At 55.9% G+C, this 18,771-nt stretch overlaps 2 protein-coding genes across 4 annotated transcripts in view; one reads left to right on the top strand and one right to left on the bottom strand.

Moving 5' to 3' along the window:
* The window catches only part of HDLBP (high density lipoprotein binding protein), an 86,609-nt gene extending 83,408 nt beyond the window's left edge, over positions 1-3,201 (top strand). For all 3 annotated transcript variants that reach the window (XM_004033462.5, XM_019021992.4, XM_031007186.3), the window contains exons 25-28: positions 1,465-1,650; positions 2,140-2,256; positions 2,448-2,576; positions 2,722-3,201. In XM_004033462.5, coding sequence (XP_004033510.1) covers positions 1,465-1,650; positions 2,140-2,256; positions 2,448-2,576; positions 2,722-2,808 — 519 coding nt within the window. In that variant the 3' untranslated portion in view covers positions 2,809-3,201. The remainder of the gene's footprint in view (positions 1-1,464; positions 1,651-2,139; positions 2,257-2,447; positions 2,577-2,721) is intronic.
* Positions 166-18,771, bottom strand: part of ANO7 (anoctamin 7) — a 44,181-nt gene continuing 25,575 nt past the window's right edge. The window contains exons 18-25 of the mRNA XM_031007184.3: positions 18,192-18,289; positions 16,858-17,003; positions 15,209-15,414; positions 14,640-14,782; positions 9,157-9,247; positions 8,652-8,771; positions 8,478-8,528; positions 166-8,336 (exon numbers count right to left, since the gene is read on the bottom strand). Of these exons, the coding sequence (XP_030863044.3) occupies positions 8,280-8,336; positions 8,478-8,528; positions 8,652-8,771; positions 9,157-9,247; positions 14,640-14,782; positions 15,209-15,414; positions 16,858-17,003; positions 18,192-18,289 (912 nt within the window). The 3' untranslated portion in view covers positions 166-8,279. The remainder of the gene's footprint in view (positions 8,337-8,477; positions 8,529-8,651; positions 8,772-9,156; positions 9,248-14,639; positions 14,783-15,208; positions 15,415-16,857; positions 17,004-18,191; positions 18,290-18,771) is intronic.

Raw genomic sequence — 18,771 nt, 5'->3', positions numbered from 1 at the left:
CGAAAATTAGCCAGGCGTGGTCGCATGCGCCTGTAATCCCAGCTACTCGGGAGGCTGAGACGTGAGAATAGCTTGAATGCAGGAGGCGGAGGCTGCAGTGAGCTGAGATCATGCCACTGCCCTCCAGCCTGGGCGACAGAGTGAGATTCTGTCTTTTTAAAAAAAAAAAAAAAAAAAGTCATTGTTTAGCAATTAGACTATTCCATCTAATAAACCATGAGCCAAGTGGGGTGGAGCAGTCATTTCTTCACAGGCAGCTTTTTCCTGTGAGCTGTGCTTCCGATCTTGAGGTTCTGTACCTGGCAGCATGCGGGTGGTGCCTGAGGCTGTCAGCTCTGCTGGGCCACGGTGGGTGGGGCTGCTGCCTCCCGCTCTGGCATTTTGCTTCAATCTGGACAGAAGCTTCTTGGGCTGCTGCTCTGTTGTCTCTAGGTTAGGTCTTTCTGCTCATTTCCTTTCCAGGCATTTGTCCCTGTCCTCTAGTCCTGTTGCGTGATGGTGGTTCCGTGTTGTGATTTGTCCCCGTCCTCTAGTCCTGTTGCGTGGTGGTTTTTGTGTTGTGGACGTGTTGTTTTCGCCGATTGTGGGCTACAGGTGTTTTGTTACGTTTCCTTCTCTATGCCCTGAACTGTCTGCTTGGTCTGCTTGTCTGCTATCCCAAGTCTGGTATGGTGTCTCCTGTCCATTTGTGTGGCCCAAGGAAGGCCTGAGCAGGTGGGATCTCTGAGCGAGGGGCTCGCTGAGGAATGCCAGCCAGCCAGCCTCCAGCCTCCAGCACAAAGATGCCTCCAGACTGTGGCCCACGTGGGCAAAGAAGCAGGAAGCTGAGGGGCTTGGGGCTTTGTCTTTGCCCCGCTGTCCTTGAGTCCAGAGTTCTTGCCTGTTAGTGTCTCTCCTTTGTCTTTGAGGACAAATGTCCTTTTTCGTTCTGTAATTCACTGTCTTTCGGGTAGAGTTTGGGAAGAGATGGAAGCTGAGTGGACATTGGTTTTATGTGGGGTGTTTTTTGTTTTTTTTTTTTTTTTGAGATGGAGTTTTGCTCTGTTGCCCAGGGTGGAGTGCAGTGGCGCAATCTCGGCTCACAGCAACCTCCGCCTCCCAGGTTCAAGCAATTCTCGTGCCTCAGCCCCCGGAGTAGCTGGGATTACAGGCATGCACCACCACACCCGGCTAATATTGTATTTTTAGTAGAGGCGGGGTTTCTCCATGTTGGTCAGGCTGGTCACGAATTCCGGACCTCAGGTGATCCGCCTGCCTCGGCCTCCCAAAGTGTTGGGATTACAGGCATGAGCCACCGTGCCCGGCCTTGAGTGGACATTGTTAACCTCTTGTTTTAAATCAGCCGTGACGTTGCTTTCCATCTTCTCTCCTGAGCTGTTTTCCTCAGCAGTGGGGGCCGGCTCTTGCCCCTGACGGGAATCCCAGTAAGGCATCCCCTTTTCTGACTCCATTCTCCTTTTTTAGCCCCAGGACCAAATTACCATCACAGGGTACGAAAAGAACACAGAAGCTGCCAGGGACGCTATACTGAGAATTGTGGGTGAACTTGAGCAGATGGTTTCTGAGGACGTCCCGCTGGACCACCGCGTTCACGCCCGCATCATTGGTGCCCGTGGCAAAGCCATTCGCAAAATCATGGACGAATTCAAGGTGAGCCGGCTGGAAGCACAGTGGGGGAGAATCCTCTCTCACTGGGGGCACCTGGCTGGCCAGAAGAAAGGGCAGGGCATGGCCTTCCCCTCAAGATGATGAGGCCACAACCCCAAGGCTGGCAGTGGAACTGTCCTCATGGACACCACGGGTCAGTGCAGGCGACGGCCTGTGTGAGGCTGCACTGCCACGGTGGCCATTAGGAGGGCATCTCCTTGACAGCCGCCTGGCGAGCTCCTCCTCTGTGGATGGGAATTTCATGCAAGACCGCACAGTACGTGCTGCGGCCCTCTGTCTGCTGTGAACAAGGTGCTCCTCAGATACACCTAACTTGGTGTGGTGATGAGGCTGGCTGACTCCAGAACAACTCTGAAACCAGATTTTAAAATGTTTGCTAACTCAGAAAATGCTTCACTAGAAATAGACACATAATTTGAACCCTTTTCCTCGCTTGGAGTCCCCTCATCTGGCGTTGTACACCCCTTCCAGGTGGACATTCGCTTCCCACAGAGCGGAGCCCCAGACCCCAACTGCGTCACTGTGACGGGGCTCCCAGAGAATGTGGAGGAAGCCATCGACCACATCCTCAACCTGGAGGAGGAATACGTGAGTCTCTGTGGGCCTTGGAGCCCTGAGGCACCCTGGCACGTCCACCGGCCTGAGGCCCAGCCAGGAGCTTCAGGGGACAAGGTGGCACTTGTGTTTCCAGAGGCAGGCGAGGTGCAAGGGTGAGCAGGCGGGCGGGATGCTGGGGGTGCTGGGCAGACCGACCCTGTCTTCCTGCCCTCTGCCTTTAGCTAGCTGACGTGGTGGACAGTGAGGCGCTGCAGGTATATATGAAACCCCCAGCACACGAAGAGGCCAAGGCACCTTCCAGAGGCTTTGTGGTGCGGGACGCACCCTGGACCGCCAGCAGCAGTGAGAAGGTGAGATGAGGGCTTCTGCCCTCCTGGGTCCCAGGGAGGGTGGGTGGGCAGGCGGGCTTGGTGTCCCGAGGGTGGCAACTGCGTCGGAAGCTGCTTGCGAGTTGGGGAGCATCCCCTCCTGAAGCCGTGTCCTCTGTCTACACAGGCTCCTGACATGAGCAGCTCTGAAGAATTTCCCAGCTTTGGGGCTCAGGTGGCTCCCAAGACTCTCCCTTGGGGCCCCAAACGATAATGATCAAAAAGAACAGAAACCTCTCCAGCCTGCTGACCCGAACCCAGCCACACAATGGTTTGTCTCAATCTGACCCAGCGGCTGGACCCCTCCGTAAATTGTTGACGCTCTTCCCCTTCCCGAGGTCCCGCAGGGAGCCTAGCGCCTGGCTCTGTGTGCGGCCGCTCCTCCAGGCCTGGCCGTGCCCGCTCAGGACCCGCTCCACTGTTTAACACTAAACCCAGGTCATGAGCATTCGTGCTAAGATAACAGACTCCAGCTCCTGGTCCACCCGGCATGTCAGTCAGTCAGCACTCTGGCCTTCATCACGAGAGCTCCGCAGCCGTGGCTAGGGTTCCACTTCCTGTGTCATGACCTCAGGAAATAAACGTCCTTGACTTTATAAAAGCCAAACGTTTGCCCTCTTCCTTTCCCACCTCCCTCCTGCCAGTTTCCCTTGGTCCAGACAGTCCTGTTTGTGGAGTGCAGTCAGCCTCCTCCAGCTGCCAGAGCGCCTCAGCACAGGTGTCAGGGTGCAGGGAAGACCTGGCAGTGGACAGCAGGAGGCAGGTTCCTGGAGCTGGGGGGTGACCTGAGAGGCAGAGGGTGACGGGTTCTCAGGCAGTCCTGATTTTACCTGCCGTGGGGTCTGAAAGCACCAAGGGTCCCTGCCCCTACCTCCACTGCCAGACCCTCAGCCTGAGGTCTGGTGAGTGGAGCCTGGAGGCAAGGTGGTAGGCACCATCTGGGTCCCCTGTGGCCGTCACAGTGTCTGCTGTGATTGAGATGCGCACAGGATGGGGGAGGTAGGGCCTTACGCTTGTCCTCAGTGGGGGCAGTTTGCCTTAGATGACAGCTGGGCTCTTCTTCACACCACCTGCAGCCCCTCCCCGCCCCTGCCCTAGCTGCTGTGTGTTCAGTTGCTTTCTTTCTACCTCAGCCGGCGTGGAGTGGTCTCTGTGCAGTTAGTGCCACCCCACACACTCGTCTCTTGATTGAGACGTTTCTGGTGGTTATGGGTTTCCCGTGGAGCTGGGGGTGGGCGCCGTGTACCCAAGCTGGAGGCTGGCGCTCTCCCTCAGCACAGGTGGGTCAGTGGCCAGCAGGCCCATCTGGAGTGGGAGTGGGCACTCCCACCCCGCCCACAGGCCATCCGGCTGTGCAGGCCAGCCCCTAGGAGCAGGTCCCGGGTGACTGGCAGTTTTCACGGTCTAGGGCCGAGACGATGGCATGGGGCCTAGAGCATGAGGTAGAGCGGAATGCAGACCACACCGCTGGATGCCGAGACCCCCTGCTCTCCGAGGGAGGCATCTGTGTCGTGCTGGGAGGGCTGAGGACGGGGCCCTAGTCTCTGGTTTTCTGGTCTTCCCATCCTTCTCTCTGTCCCCCACGGAGGTGACTGAGCTGCTAGCGAGTTGTCCTGTCCCAGGTACTTGAGTTTTGGAAAAGCTGACTCACGCCCATCCATCTCACAGCCCTTCCCTGGGGACAGTCGCTTACGCCTTGACACCTCACTCTCAGTTGAATAACTCAAGCTTGGTCATCTTCAGACTCGAATTCCTGAGTAGACCCAGAACGGCTTAGCCCAAGTCTAGTTGCAGGTGCCTCGGCAAGTCCCCATTTGCTCAGGCAGCCCTGAATGGGCCTGTTTACAGGAATGGTGAATTGGGATCGGAAGGAATATATCTATCTTCCAGCTTCATAGGCTAGGGTGACCACGGCTTAGGAAACAGGGAAGGCAAGCAAGGCCCTTTTCCTGCCTTTCCCGGGATCTGTCTCCTCCACCTCCAAGGGGGAGGCCAGTGGGGAAGGGCTGTCACCTCTTCCCCATCTGCATGAGTTCCGGAACTCTGTCCTGTTGGCTGCTTGCTTCCAGCTCCCCCTGATCTCCATCCCAGCGGGTTCCTCCTGTCTTTTCTACAATGTCCTAAAACATCCTGCCCCTACCCTCTCCCAAAGGCCAATTTTAATTCTCACCAAGTTTTGCACATCTCTGTATGTCGCTTGATGTCTTAGACGCAAGCCCTTTCCTAAACTGTTCAGCGCTCTCTTTTCCTTCGGGTGGTTGTTGTAAGGGTGATGACATGACTGTCCCCAGGCCTGTCTCCCTGAAGCCTCTGTGCTGTCAGGACAGCCCTGGGCAGAGATGAGGCAGGGGTGAGGCGTGTGTGTGCTTTTCCTCCTTGTTGGATGTCTTCCATATCATCTGTTTCCATAGCTACAATCCATCCCTTGGCCTTAACTTTGGAATTTGGAGATTATATGCAAACATGTGTAAAGGCTCATGAATATGGATGACACTGGAATTTTATAAATTCTAAAATAAAACCCGAAACCAGATGTAGCATGCTGGGACTCATTTTGTCACGCTGCCGCCTGTGTGTTCTCTTTCTCGTCACCCTGGAGTGGTGACTGGCATCTGTGGGTAGTTCGTCTTTGGTGTGATTTTCTCAGCAGTTCTCAACACCGTGTTCAACGGCCCCTCGGGAGCCACATTGAGGGAGACCCAGGTGTGGTCATGGCAAGAGGATGGCTGCCTGTCCCTGTCCTCTGGCTGCCAGACAGTCAGCAGCTGCCCTGCAGCCCTCCTCATTGAGGGTGGACAACCGTCCTTGTGGAGCAGCACCTGCCACTCCCTTTTAGGACTCTGCCAGCCTCAGTGGCATTCCTGGCACCCTGGACCTGGCCTGTGAGTTATGATGAGCTGAGTTGGGGGGTGGGGGGGGGGGGTGCAGGCGGAGGCCTCGGCTGGAGGAGGAGGAGGGAGGGGGCGTTGAGTGGGAGGAGCCACCCGTCACCTGAGTGGCAGGAGATACCGGGAAGAGTCAAGAGGGAATAGGTGTTCCTGCTGCTGACTGGGCTGGTCCCCACCTGGGAAGACGGGTGTGGCAGTTCCTCTTAAAGCCAAATATGTTGGCCGGGTACGGTGGCTCACGCCTGTAATCCCAGCACTTTGGGAGGCTGAGGTGGGCGGATCACGAGGTCGGGAGATCGAGACCATCCTGGCTAACACGGTGAAACCCCGTCTCTATTAAAAATGCAAAAAATTAGCTGGGCGTAGTGGCGGGCGCCTGTAGTCCCAGCTACTCGGGAGGCTGAGGCAGGACAATGGCGTGAACCCGGGAGGCAGAGCTTGCAATGAGCTGAGATCACACCACTGCACTCCAGCCTGGGTGACAGAGCGAGACTCCATCTCAAAAAAAAAAAAAAAAAAAAAATGCCGAACATGTTTATCCCTGACCCAGCAGTTCTGTTGGGCCCTAAATATGCAACCCACAGCAAAGCACACAACTGCAAAATGACCCCAAGCCAAACACGAAGCAGCCCAGCAGCCAGGAGGGGCTGAGATGGATGCTCGGCACGGATGGAGCTCGCGCGATGTCCCGCGGCAGACGCCAAATGCAAAGTCCCCAGTTCCATCTCTGCTTGGTGGCCGAGGTGGTGGCTACTCTGGATGGGAGAGGGTCACAGGCAGGGTAGGGCACACGTGGGCATCAGGGCCCTGGATGGGAGAGGGTCACAGGGTAGGGCGCACGTGGGCATCGGGGAGCTTCCACGTCGGGTGATGTGGAACTTGCCTTTTACCCACGTGCTGGTTACAACAGTTTGTTCACCTGGAAGCCTGTATGAACTGAGCATTTTCGTACGTTTCAATAAATTCACCTTAAAACTTTGGAGTTTAAGACAGCAACAATAAAAAGCAACCAGCTGGAAGGAAGTACACATGGGTTTGTAGTAAGCACTGTGCTGAGCGAAAGCACACGTGGAATGGCTGAGCTCCCCGTCTGTGTAAAGTTTCCAAGGTTCCCGCCCCGGGCCGTGTGTGCTGTCCGCCATGCTCCGGCCGGTGGTGTCCAGCCCCAGGGCCCTGTGAGCCCGCATCCCTGCCGGAAGCGCCCTTCCATGGAGGCAGGGCACAGTGCTCCTAAGAGGCAGGTGAACAATAGCAAATCCTCAAGAAATGCTACAAGCAAGCACGCCGCCCTCAGGCCAGGCATCACGGTGGGTCAAATAGAACGCAGGCGAGGATGTTCAGAAAGAGGCCTTTTCTGTAGAGTAAGTTTGCCAGTACTCATCAAAGCACATTAAAACCACATATTCTTTTTGTGTGTGTGTGTTCCCGAGACGGAGTCTTGCTCTGTCGCCCAGGCTGTAGTGCAGTGTCGAGATCTCAGCTCACTACAACCTCCGCCTCCCGGGTTCAAACTATTATCCTGCCTCAGCCTCCCAAGTAGCTGGGATTACAGATGCCCGCCACCACACCCAGAATAATTTTTGCATTTTTAGTAAAGACAGGGTTTCACCATGTTGGACAGGCTAGTCCCGAACTCCTGACCTTGTAATCCTCCCGCCTCAGCCTCCCAAAGTCCTGGGATTACAGGTGTGAGCCACCACGCTCAGCTAAAAACCACATATTCTTTTTGACACTTAAGTTCCACTTGTAGAACTCCAAGGACATCAATACAGATGAGCACAGATCCATTTTGTAGCAAGTGGACGGCCACACTGGGATTGTTGTGGGGTAGCAAGTTAGCCAGGGGAAGCTTCATGTGGCTCCCCAGCACAGGGCAGAACTGCACGTCACATTATGATCCAGCGTGGAAAATAATTATGTATAAACACAAACTTCTGGGGGAAGAGCCACCAGATTTACAGGTATACACATTTCCTCCTCTCATCCCAAAACCTCCCCCATTTGGGTGCTTGCTGTGTACTAGGCCCCAAGGAACAGAGGTAAAAACAGCAAGAGGGGCTCTGGGCCAGGGGCCAGGAGCTGGGAGAGGGAGGGAAGTTGGGCAAGGATCAAAAGGACACATGTAATTGCTGCAGAATGCAATTAAAGCGGCACTGTCAGAGGCTGCCTGTAGTGGCTAGGGGGAAAGCAGAGCCTGATTCAAGAAACAGAAGAATCCAGAGGACCCAGATAACTGGGAATGGAGGGAGGGGTTGAACAGACCTTTGCTGTGGCCTGGGACACAGAGCTGCAGGGTCCGAGAGCTGGGGCATGTGGGTGATGTCCCTGCGTGGACAGGGCAGGAAGAGGTGGGTGGGTCCAGAGGACACGAGGGAGAACAGCCCTGCGCTCTGAAACATTCGAAGGTCACCAGGTGTAAGAGGAGAGGGTGATGTGGCCAGGGGCGGCGGGGACCACAAAGCCCACCTGCCTGAGGAGAACTGTCGTGTCCAGGGGCCTGGGGAGGCCACCGAGGGACAGGGTCCCTTGGGTCCAGGGGCCCCTTGGGCTTATGTCTGGGAGCAGGAAACAAAGAGGGCCTTGTGAGCTGACGGTCCCTCCCTGCCGGGGATGGAGTGACAGGCGCTCTGAGGAGAGAAGCCGGCGCTGGGGGGAAGCAGGCAATGTGCCCAGAGATGAGGCACAAGAGCAGCCAGCGGTTCACACAGCCGCTGCCTGAGAGAAGAGGAAAAGGACGCTGCTCTCAGGGCTCAGGAGGGGCCACTCCCCTAAGGACCACCAGATGTCCTTCCAGGCGTCACTGCTGCAGCTGGCTGGCCTTGGGAACCGTGAAGGGTGTCCAGTGGGAGCTGAGCTGGGGAGAGGGTTGGGGGCAGGGACAAGTCAGACTAGGGCCAGGAGCAGGCCATGGCCACGAGGCACAGTGGGCAGCTGGGCAGGGCCCTGTGACCTCAGGGAGTGCACGGGGAAGGGGCCTGGCTGCTCCCAGACTTGCCTCTGAGCCCTGGGGCTGCTCATCCTTTGTTCCGTTCGTTCCAAAAAGAGCCTGTCCCCAAAAAAGGGCAGCAAGAGGAAAAGGGATGTGACTCAGTGTCCGGAGGTACAGCAGCCACTGACAAGGATAGGGAGAGGGCTGGGGGCAGGGCCGAGACTGGGCTGTACAGGTCACCTCATTCTCAGCCAGCGCCTGCTTAGCCAGGTAGTACTCCCGCTTCACTTTGATCTCCACAGACTCTGGGATGTCAGGCACCAGGAGGTCCAGAAGGCGGCCGACGGAGAAAACCACATGCTGGGAGCAGAGGAAGGCACTCACGCCCACCCAAACGCCCAGAGTGGCCTTCACAGGGCCAGGCAGGCCAGGGCTCCGGCACCTGCTCCCAGCTGTGGGTGGAGCCAAAAAGCAGCTGTGCAGGAAAAGGAACCCCAGAAGGGGCAGAGGCCACCCCAGCTTTCGTGGCCCTGGGGCTCCTGTGGAGACACCCACAACGTCCACACCGCAACCCAGGGATGAGGCCAGGCAGGGAAAACGCAGGTGCAGAGAAGAGCTCTGATTTGACCAAGATGACACAGCAGGAAGTGACGGCACCGACCCCTCACCACGTGCTCGAATTAGGCAAAGCACAGGGTCGGGGCGTCATGCATTGGATGGGAGAACCAGCAGGCGCCTCGGCTACCTCAAACACAATGACGAAGGCCAGGCGGATGGCAAGAAGATTCCAGTAGGTCTGGGAATAATGTCCATCGTCATCCCGGAAAGCCCGATACCTGCAGCAGACACAGGACTCAGTGCGTGCAGCCAGGGCTGAGTGTTGGCTGTGCAGGTGCCTCTGGAATTAGCCTATCTCCCCTTTTTCCACCGTTTCACTCTCTCATCCCATGTTCCTGGCCTGGCTCTTCATCGAGGGTGCCTGAAATGGGAATTCTTCCCAAACAGGATACTCTGACAATACCTTTAACTGGTGGGTTCCAAAGGTGGATGTGCTGGGTTGTCCCCCATTGGGCTAAACTGGACCCTCCCCACCCCCCAGGTGGCAAATGCTTTATTTTCTAGTAGATGTGACAGTCCAGTACGTCTGTGCTTCTACGGATGACATCAGTCTACTTACACGGTGAAAATCCGCCGATTGCTGACCTCTGTGAGATCAGCAGTTCACCTGCTCAGAGACTGTCCCCGCCCAGCAGAGCCCTCCCTCCCTATCATAAGCTACATTCAGCTTCACTTGCTATTTCAGACTTTGACATCTTCCTGTGTCTCTGTCCCATGGTAAAGATGTGACATTCCATTTTCTAATATAAAGTTACATGTTGCACTCCATGAAAACTATTACCAGGGTCAACTTTGTAGGAAAAGAAAAAAAACAAAAAACCAAATATTGCAAGTTAAAAATATAGCCATTGGAAAAAAAATCCCTCAAATGAATGGAATAAACTTTTAAGTGGCCAGACACAGCAGAAGAGAGACTGGGGAATGAGAGACAGTGACGACGAGACCACCCTGCGGCAACATAGAGAGCACACTTGGGGGGAAGCAGGCCACAGCCCAGTGGGAGTTCCAGACGACAATGGACAAGCAGAGCAGCACTGCTGGAAGGAGTAAGATGGAGGCATTTCCAGAACTAAACAAAGACGTAACTCTTTCAGCCGGGCGCGGTGGCTCATGCCTGTAATCCCAGCACTTTATTTATTTATTTATTTATTTATGAGACGGAGTCTCGCTCTGTTGCCCAGGCTGGAGTGCAGTGGCGTGATCTTCGCTCACTGCAACCTCCGCCTCCTGGGTTCAAGCGATTCTCCTGCCTTAGCCTCCTGAGTAGCTGGGACTACAGGCCCGTGCCACAATGCCCAGCTAATTTTTTGTATTTTTAGTCAAGACGGGGTTTCACCGTGTTAGCCAGGATGGTCTCAATCTTCTGACTTTGTGATCCACCGGCCTCAACCTCCCACAGTGCTGGGAATACAGGCATGAGCCCCCGCGCCCGGCCATCCCAGTGCTTTAGAAGGCTGAGGCAGGTGGATCACTTGAGGTCAGGAGTTCAAAACTAGCCTGGCCAACATGGTGAAACCTCCGTCTCTACTAAAAATATAAAAGAGTAGCTGGGCATGGTGGCAGGCACCTGTAATCCCAGCTACTCAGGAGGCTGAAGCAGGAGAATCGCTTGAACCTGGGAGGTGGAGGTTGCAGTGAGCCAAGATCATGCCACTGCACTCCAGCCTGGGCGACAAGAGGAAAACTCCATCTCAAAAGAAAAAAAAGAAATAATCCCTTCCCTAGGCCAAGTGCAGTGGCTCAACACTTTGGGAGGCCGAGGCAGGCAGATCACCTGAGGTTCGGAGTTTGAGACCAGCCTGGCCAACATGGTGAAACCTTTGTCTCTACTAAAAATACAAAAAAAAAAAAAAAAAAAAAATCATCTGGGTGTGGTGGCGCATGCCTGTAATCCCAGCTACTTGGGAGGCTGATGCACAAGAACCCAGGAGGCGGGGGTTGCAGTGAGCCCAGATCACGCCACTGTACTCCAGCCTGGGTGACAGAGCAAGACTCTGTCTCAAAGAAAAAAGAGAATAGGACGGGCGCAAAAGGTGGCTCAGGCCTGTAATCCCAGCACTTTGGGAGGCCGAGGCAGGCGGATCACCTGAGGTCAGGAGTTCAAGACCAGCTTTGCCCACATGGTGAAACCTCATCTCTACTAAATATACAAAAATTAGCCAGGCGTGGTGGTGGGCGCCTGTAATCCCAGCTACTTGGGAGGCTGAGGCAGGAAAATCGCTTGAACCTAGGAGGCGGAGGCTGCGTGCAGTGAGGCAAGATCGCGCCATTGCACTCCAGCCTGGGCAACAGAGCAAGACTCCGTCTCAAAAAAAAATAATAAAATAAAATAAATAAATAAAATAAAAATATCATTTTCTTTGATTTGTTTCACCAGCAGGCATCTGTAAAGGTAGTGCTTTTTTCTTTTTTTCTTTTTTTTTTCCTGAGACAGCATCTCATTCTGTTGCCCAGGCTGGAGTGCAGTGGTGCCATCTCGGCTCACTGCAACCTCCACCTCCTGAGTTGAAATGATCCTCCTGCCCCAGCCTCCAGAGCAGCTGAGATTACAGGCGTGAACCGCCACAGCCAGGTTGTTTGTTGTTGTTCTTGTTTTTCTGAGACAGAGTCTTGCTCTGTTGCCCAGGCTGGAGTGCAGTGGCACAATCTCGGCTGACTGCAAGCTCCACCTCCTGGATTCATGCCATTCTCCCGCCTCAGCCTACTAAGTAGCTGGGACTACAGGTGTCCACCACCACGCCCGGCTAATTTTTGTATTTTTAGTAGAGATGGGGTTTCACGGTGTTAACCAGGATGGTCTTGGCCTCCCAAAGTGCTGGGATCATAGGCATGAGCCACCGTGCGCAGCCTTTTTTTGTATTTTTAACAGGGACGGAGTTTCACCATGTTGGTCAGGCTGGTCTCGAACTCCTGACCTCAAATGATCCACCTGCCTCGGCCTCCCAAAGTGCTAGGATTACAGGCGTGAGCCACCGTGCCAGGTCAAAAAAATGTTTTAACAGACAGTCTCTGTCTCTGTTACCGAAGCTGGAGTGCGCTGGCATGATCACAGCTCCCTGCAGCCCTGACCTCCCGGGCTCAAGCAATCCTCCCACCTCAGCCTCCCAAGTAGCTGGGACTATAGGCGCATGCCTCCAGGCTCAGCTAATTTTTTAAACTGAGGTCTCACCATGTTGCTCAGGCTGGTCTCAAACTCCTGAGCTCAAGCAGCCCTCCCAACTCAGCCTCCTAAAATGCTGGGATTACAGAAAACTTTTGTTTTTGAGACAGAGTCTCACTCTGTTGCCCAGGCTGGAGTGCAGTGACACGATCACAGCTCACTGCAACCTCTGCCTCCCAGGTTCAAGCGATTCTTGTGAGTCAGCCTTCCAAGTAGGTGGGATTACAGGCATGTGCTCCACACCCAGATAATGTGTGTGTGTGTGTGTGTGTGTGTGTGTGTGTGTGTGTGTGTGTGTTATTTTTAGTAGAGACGGGGTTTCACCATGTTTGCCAGGCTGATCTTGAACTCCTGGCCTCAAGTGATCCATCTGCCTAGGACTCCCAAAGTGCTGGGATTATAAGCATGAGGTACCGTGCCCAGCCAGAAAAATTCTTAAATGCTATGAATGCTTCCAATCAGAAAAGCCAAGTCACAAAAGAATAATATTTCCAAAGAACTGAGAGAAAATAACTCAACCTATACTTTTATATCCGCTATTTGAAGGACAAAAATGCATGGCGATATTATCATACATATGCGTGATACATATCTCTATGCATACATATGTATATGCATTTCTGCATGTGAAGACCCCACTAACCACATACCTTTACTGAAAGAATTACTAAAGGATATACTTCAGCAAGAAAAAAAAGACTCAGAGAAAGCAATACATAAGAAATTACTGTAACCACAGAAGTTAACAAAATACACAAACAAATTTGATAAACAGATGACTGAAAATGTTTTTTCATGTGTGTTTTTAACAGTAAAACTGAAACTCCATGTAACAATAATAAGATGGAGAGATTGGTGCTTACTAGGTGGTAAGGCATGTGAAGATCCTAGTCATACACAGAGAGAGGAAATAAAACTGAGTTCATTCAGGCTTTGTTAGGATAATATATAGTTAAGAATGTGTGCTAGCCGGGTGTGGTGGCTTGTGCCTGTAATCCCAGTGCTTTGGGAGGCCAGGGCATTGCTTGAGGCCAGGAGTTTGAGACTAGCCTTAGTAACATAACATAGCAAGACCCCATCTCTTTAAAGAAAAAAAAAAAAGCCAGGCCTGGTGGCACACGCCTGTAGTTCTGGCTTGTCAGGAAGCTGAGGTGGGAGGATTGCTTGAGCCCAGGAATTCTAGGGTGCAGTGAGCTATAATTGTGGCACTGCATTCTAGAATGGGATACAGAGCAAGACCCAGTCTCTAAAAAAAAAAGAAAAAAGAATGTATGCTAAACATATGATTAACCCCTAAAATAATAGAAATATATGCCATCGGTTCCAAATAAGCAAAAGAATAATAATAATAATAAAAAAACCAGAACACTTTTACCCATCCACCAGAAGTCAGGAGAGGAGGAATAAAAAAGATAAAGAATAAAAGGAAAAAGTAAGTATCCATTATGAAGAGATCACAAGTATGAATTCGTATGCAACTAAAAAGCTGAAAATACATAGAGCAAAAGCAAAACCTGAGAGAGACCGACATGAAAAGACTGATAACCCTATGGTTCGTAATTTTACTGCTGAGATTTGCTCCAAAATTAGGAGACTATGATGCTTTTCAAGTTTATTGAAACACATGCAAAACTTCATTGTAACCAGATCACAAAGGAAGTCTCCACAACTGCGGGTGAAGTACATCCTACCTGCTCTGCAGGTTCTATTATGGTATGAGGCCACCACTTCTCCTGTTGTCCTTCCCAGTTTCTCCCCAACCTCCCCTTTTCCCTAGTTTATAAGACAGGAGAAAAGGAAGAAAGCAAAAAGCTGGAAAGAAACAGAAGATAAATAGCTAGATGACCCTGGCGCCACCACCTGGCCCTGGCGGTTAAAATAACAATAATATTAACCCCTGACCAAAACTACTGGTGTTATCTGTGAACTCCAGACGCTGGATGAGAAAGCACTGTAAAACTTTTTGTTCTGTTAGCTGATGTATGTAGCCCCCAGTCACGTTCCTCACGCTTACTTGATCTATTATGACCCTTTCCCGTAGACCCCTTAGAGTTGTAAGCCCTTCAAAGGGCTAAGAATTTCTTTTTCGGGGAGCTCCGCTCTTAAGACACCAGTCTGCCGACGCCCCCGGCCGAATAAAAAAACCTCTTCCTTCTTTAATCCGGTGTCTGAGGAGTTTTGTCTGCGACTCGTCCTGCTACACTATGACCAACTAGCAATTCACCTAGAATCCACGATTTGCCCTCCAGCCCCGCAAAGCCCCGTCCCTTACCGCGGGGAACCTCCCCCCAGCCCCTGCCCACGGCGCCCCCAGCTCCCTCCCTCCCCCGGCCTTGCCCCGCGGTGCCCGCCACTCCTGGCTCCCCACCGCCGCACCCCTACCCCACCCGAGCCCCGCTCCGCCTCGTCCTCGTGCGCCCGCGGCCCCCTCCACCTGGCGCGGGGCTCACCTGCACGTGCGGTTGTGCGCGGCGGCGAAGGAGGACGGGGCGCGCGCCAGCGTGAAGTTGAGGAAGCCGCGCAGGTCGTGGGCGCGGGTCCACCGGTAGTAGGCGCGGGGCAGGAAGTCGGACGAGAAGGCCAGGAGGAAGGCCTGGGCGCCACAGGGGTCAGCGCGAGGCGACCCCGCTCCGCCCCTGCGCGCCCCCGCTGCCCCCGCCCCTGCGCGCCCCCGCCGCCTCCGCCCCGTCCCTGCGCGCCCCCGCCGCCCCGCCCCTGCGCGCCCCCGCCGCCCCGCCCCGCCCCTGCGCGCCCCCGCCCCTGCGCGCCCCCGCTGCCTCCGCCCCCGCGCGCCCCCGCGCGCCCCCGCCCCTGCGCTCCCCCGCTGCCTCCACCCCCCCTGCGCGCCCCCGCTGCCTCCACCCCCCTGCGCGCCCCCGCCGCCCCCGCCCCTGCGCGCCCCCGCCGCCCCCGCCCCTGCGCGCCCCCGCTGCCTCCACCCCCCCCTGCGCGCCCCCGCTGCCTCCACCCCCCCTGCGCGCCCCCGCTGCCCCCCGCCCCGCTCCCGCCCGGGCCTCACGTTGCTGATGACCGCCAGGTGCGTGAGGCCCGCCAGGATGTGGAACCAGATGCCGATGTCCTGGGCGCGCTCGGCCACCGGGCGCCGGTACTCGCAGACGAACTTGCGCGCGTCCAAGCGGATCTCCACCCAGTTGTTGAGCAGGGCGAAGAGCGGCGCGAGCGGACAGGCGGCCACGAAGATGGTGACGAAGCCGAACTGCAGCACTGCGGGGAGGGGGTCACGGCCGGGCTCTCCGCCACCGTCCGCCCTCAGCCCTCGGAACGCGCCCCCCGCGGAGGACCGGCCAGTCCACGTGGTGCCGCCACCCCATCGCGGCTCATTCCGCCCCCACCTCCTGGTCTCCCTCGTCCTGGACCGCGCAGCGCCAGGGCCACCTCTCCTGACCGGCCTCAGGCCGGCTGTCCTGCCCTGCGCTCCGTGTTTCTGGCTGGTCACGGGCCTTCTCCGGCTCGGTGAGCTCAGGAACTAACTCAGGGCAGGCGTGGGGGCAGAAACCTGCTTCTGATTTTACAACCAGCTTCTCCAGTCACCCCACAGGGGAGCTGTTAGGTGATGGCTCTTCGGAAGGGGTTTCTGGATCTTCACCGAGAATTACTAGTGAGATCATTGGGGTCCAGGGTTCAGTGGAGGAGGGTCAGGGCGTCCACTCCTCGCCCTGGGAACTGGCCTGCTCCCTTTCCACAGATGCCGCGGCTACGCTGGGGAGCTCCGGGGCCTGCCGGCTCACATGCCCGCTTGCTAGGTTAAGAGCTGCCTGCCGGGCACAGTGTCTCACGCCTGTAATCCCCAGCACTTTGGGAGGCCGAGGCAGGTGGATCACCTGAGGTCAGGAGTTCGAGACCAGCCTGGCCAACACGGTGAAACTCCGCCTCTACTAAAAATACAAAATTAGCCGGGCATGGTGGCGGGCGCCTGTAATCCCAGCTACTCGGGAGGCTGAGGCAGGAGAATTGCTTGAACCTGGGAGGTGGAGGTTGGAGTAAGCCGAGATGGCGCCACTGCACTCCAGCCTGGGCGACAGAGGGAGACTCCGTCTCAAAAAACAAAACAAAAACAAACAAACTGCCTGATGATTCCTTCTCCCTTTTGTCAGCTCAGAGTCAGACCCTGCACTGCAGGGATGGCACAGGTGATACAGACCCACCCTCCAGAGTGCACCACCTGTGCAGGCAGTGAGCCCCTGGCACTGGCCACCACCTGGTAAGGTGACAGGGGTAGGTCTGCAAATAGCGTGGGCATTGAGATTTCTGGGAACATTGGCTCTCCAGGCCGCTGCCTCCCACTGTGGCTTCACCCTTGGAGGACTTCTGTCAGCCCCCAGGGCCTGCTTTCCTAATTCTTTCCTTGCTCTGGCCCATGCTTTCTAGGTCCAGGGACCCCAGGGGAGCTCTGCAATGGCCCTGGGGGCCTCCTCCCTGTGCCGGTGCCCCTCTGTCCTCAGCCAACCCTCCTGGGCACTCTCAGGGGAAAAGAATTCCTTTCTGGATTCTCCACAGGCCCGACCCTCTGTCCCCACCCCACCCCCACAGCACATTTCAGGGCAGATGCAGACACAGGAATGTCAGGCTGGGAGGCCCCTGAGCAGAGTGGCTGCCCATCCCTGCCCACGGCGCCAGCCACTGCCGCAGCTGCTGACGGGCTCCTACCCATTTCCAGGTACTCGTCGAACAGACCCTCACAGGGTACAAGCTCATAGTCGGCCTCCCAGGGCCCCTGGCTAGCCCCTGCAGAAGCTCCCGCCTTCCTCTTCTTGGAGCGAAGCCGGAACTTCTGCCACCAGCCCTTTAATTTCCTGGGGACGGGAATACAGGAAAATGGCCTTTGATCCAACATGGGTCTCAGTGGCTGCTATAGTCCTGGGGGAGATGTGGCCGGGACAAGCCTGTTGCTTTGCAATTGAAGGGCAGCAGGGAGGGATGGGGTCTGGGGCCGAGGGGGTGGACACAGTGAGAGCCAACAGCTTTGCAGATCGGACTCAGTGAAAGCGTCTGTGTCTGTTGGTCAGATGTGGGAGGGCAGTCCACCCGCCCAGCCCCCCGCATTGTTCCTTAAGGCTTTAGGGGTAATGGGCTCCTCCCGGAACTGCAAAGCAGTGCCAAGAGCTCTGCCAAGGTTGGGAGGGAGTGGACGAGGACGACTGTGGTGTCCCAGGGAAAGCAGATGTGGAGGCCCACGTTTGGGTTCGTCCTACACAGGGGCATGTGTGCATGTTGCCTTATCACACTGTCACTCATCCGTGCCCTGCTCCTGCCAGGCATGGAGCTCCACCCTGCACCTTATGGTCTTGTGGTTTCACAGCACCAATAGTTCCAAGAGGCAGGGCCATCTCTCGGGATGTGGCATGGCCACCATCTCCCAACTGCTATTTGTGGTGGCCCAGAAATGTCAGTGCTGATTTGGGAGCTGCCTTCTGGGGGCAGATCAGGTGTTCAGGGGGCGCTGGGAGGGCGATCAGGTCAGTGCGGCCTTGAGCGGGAGGAGAGGCCCTGGGCAGCCTCTTTGAAGGACTCTGGCTATGGGAGCCTTGTGGTCAGGGTGTCCCTGGCAGGGGCATCTGAGGCAGACGTGTGTCTGAGGATCAACCCTGGGGCCTCCTTTTCCTCCTCCCTCTTGTGCTGCGTTGGGGGCTGGGGATGCCAAGGAATACTCTGGCCCAGCTGCAGCATCTCTGAACGGACAGAGCCATCACCCCAGCCTTGGGCCCAGGAGCCTAGACCCCCTCCCCAGCCAAAGCTGGTCCCAGGGGTAGCATCTCCCACAACCACAACCCAGAAGACCTCAGCCAGCCATAGGGCAGCTGCAGGGCGGGCAGCCCAGAGCCCGGGCAGACGGCCGGGCACACTCCCCATCCCCCTCCCCAGGCAAGGTGCCTTCCCTTCACCTCTTCTCCCAGCTAGGGCCGGGCTGGAGGCTGCTACTGCCAGGTGCTCTGGGGTCCCTTGGTCCTTGGATGCCACCCAGGGAGGAGTGGGGGACTCACGGGATGAGGACCTCCTGCATGTTGTTGATGACCTGCTTGCCCACCATGATGACCAGGAGCTCCTGTGCCAGCTCGATGAGGCAGCCTCCAGCCGCGCACTATGGCAGCAGGGCTCAGGTTAGCTGGGAGAGGGGGACCAGCCACTCACCCACCCATCCCTTCTTGTCTCAAAGCTGGCCCTCATCCCGGCCCCCACCTCCCTTCTGACATGCCTTGGCCACCTGGAGGGTTGCAGAGATGCTCCCACCATAACACCCCCTCCCGACCTCACAGGAGCCCCCAGGTCCAGCTGGAAGACTGCATTGGAAAGCTGCAGGGGGCACTGCTATATGTACCTAATGGCACCCCAGTTTTCCTTTGGAGACCCACAAGGGGTTACATGGGGCTGACTGTAGCCTCTGGCTTCAAGACAGACCCACAAGGCAGGCCCCACCAATCGATGACCCAGTTCGAGCCAGTGAGAGGTGGAGTTCCTGGGAACACGTGCCTTGCAAGGGGTGCTAAGTCCGAGAGTGTCGGCCGCACTGCAGGGCACCTTCCCTCCAGATGGGGATAATCTTTCTGAGAGCACAGGCAATGC

This window comes from Gorilla gorilla, chromosome 11 (assembly GCF_029281585.2).
Source record: "Gorilla gorilla gorilla isolate KB3781 chromosome 11, NHGRI_mGorGor1-v2.1_pri, whole genome shotgun sequence".
Classification (NCBI taxonomy): Eukaryota; Metazoa; Chordata; class Mammalia; order Primates; family Hominidae; genus Gorilla; species Gorilla gorilla.
This window is presented reverse-complemented; position numbering and strand designations above follow the sequence as displayed.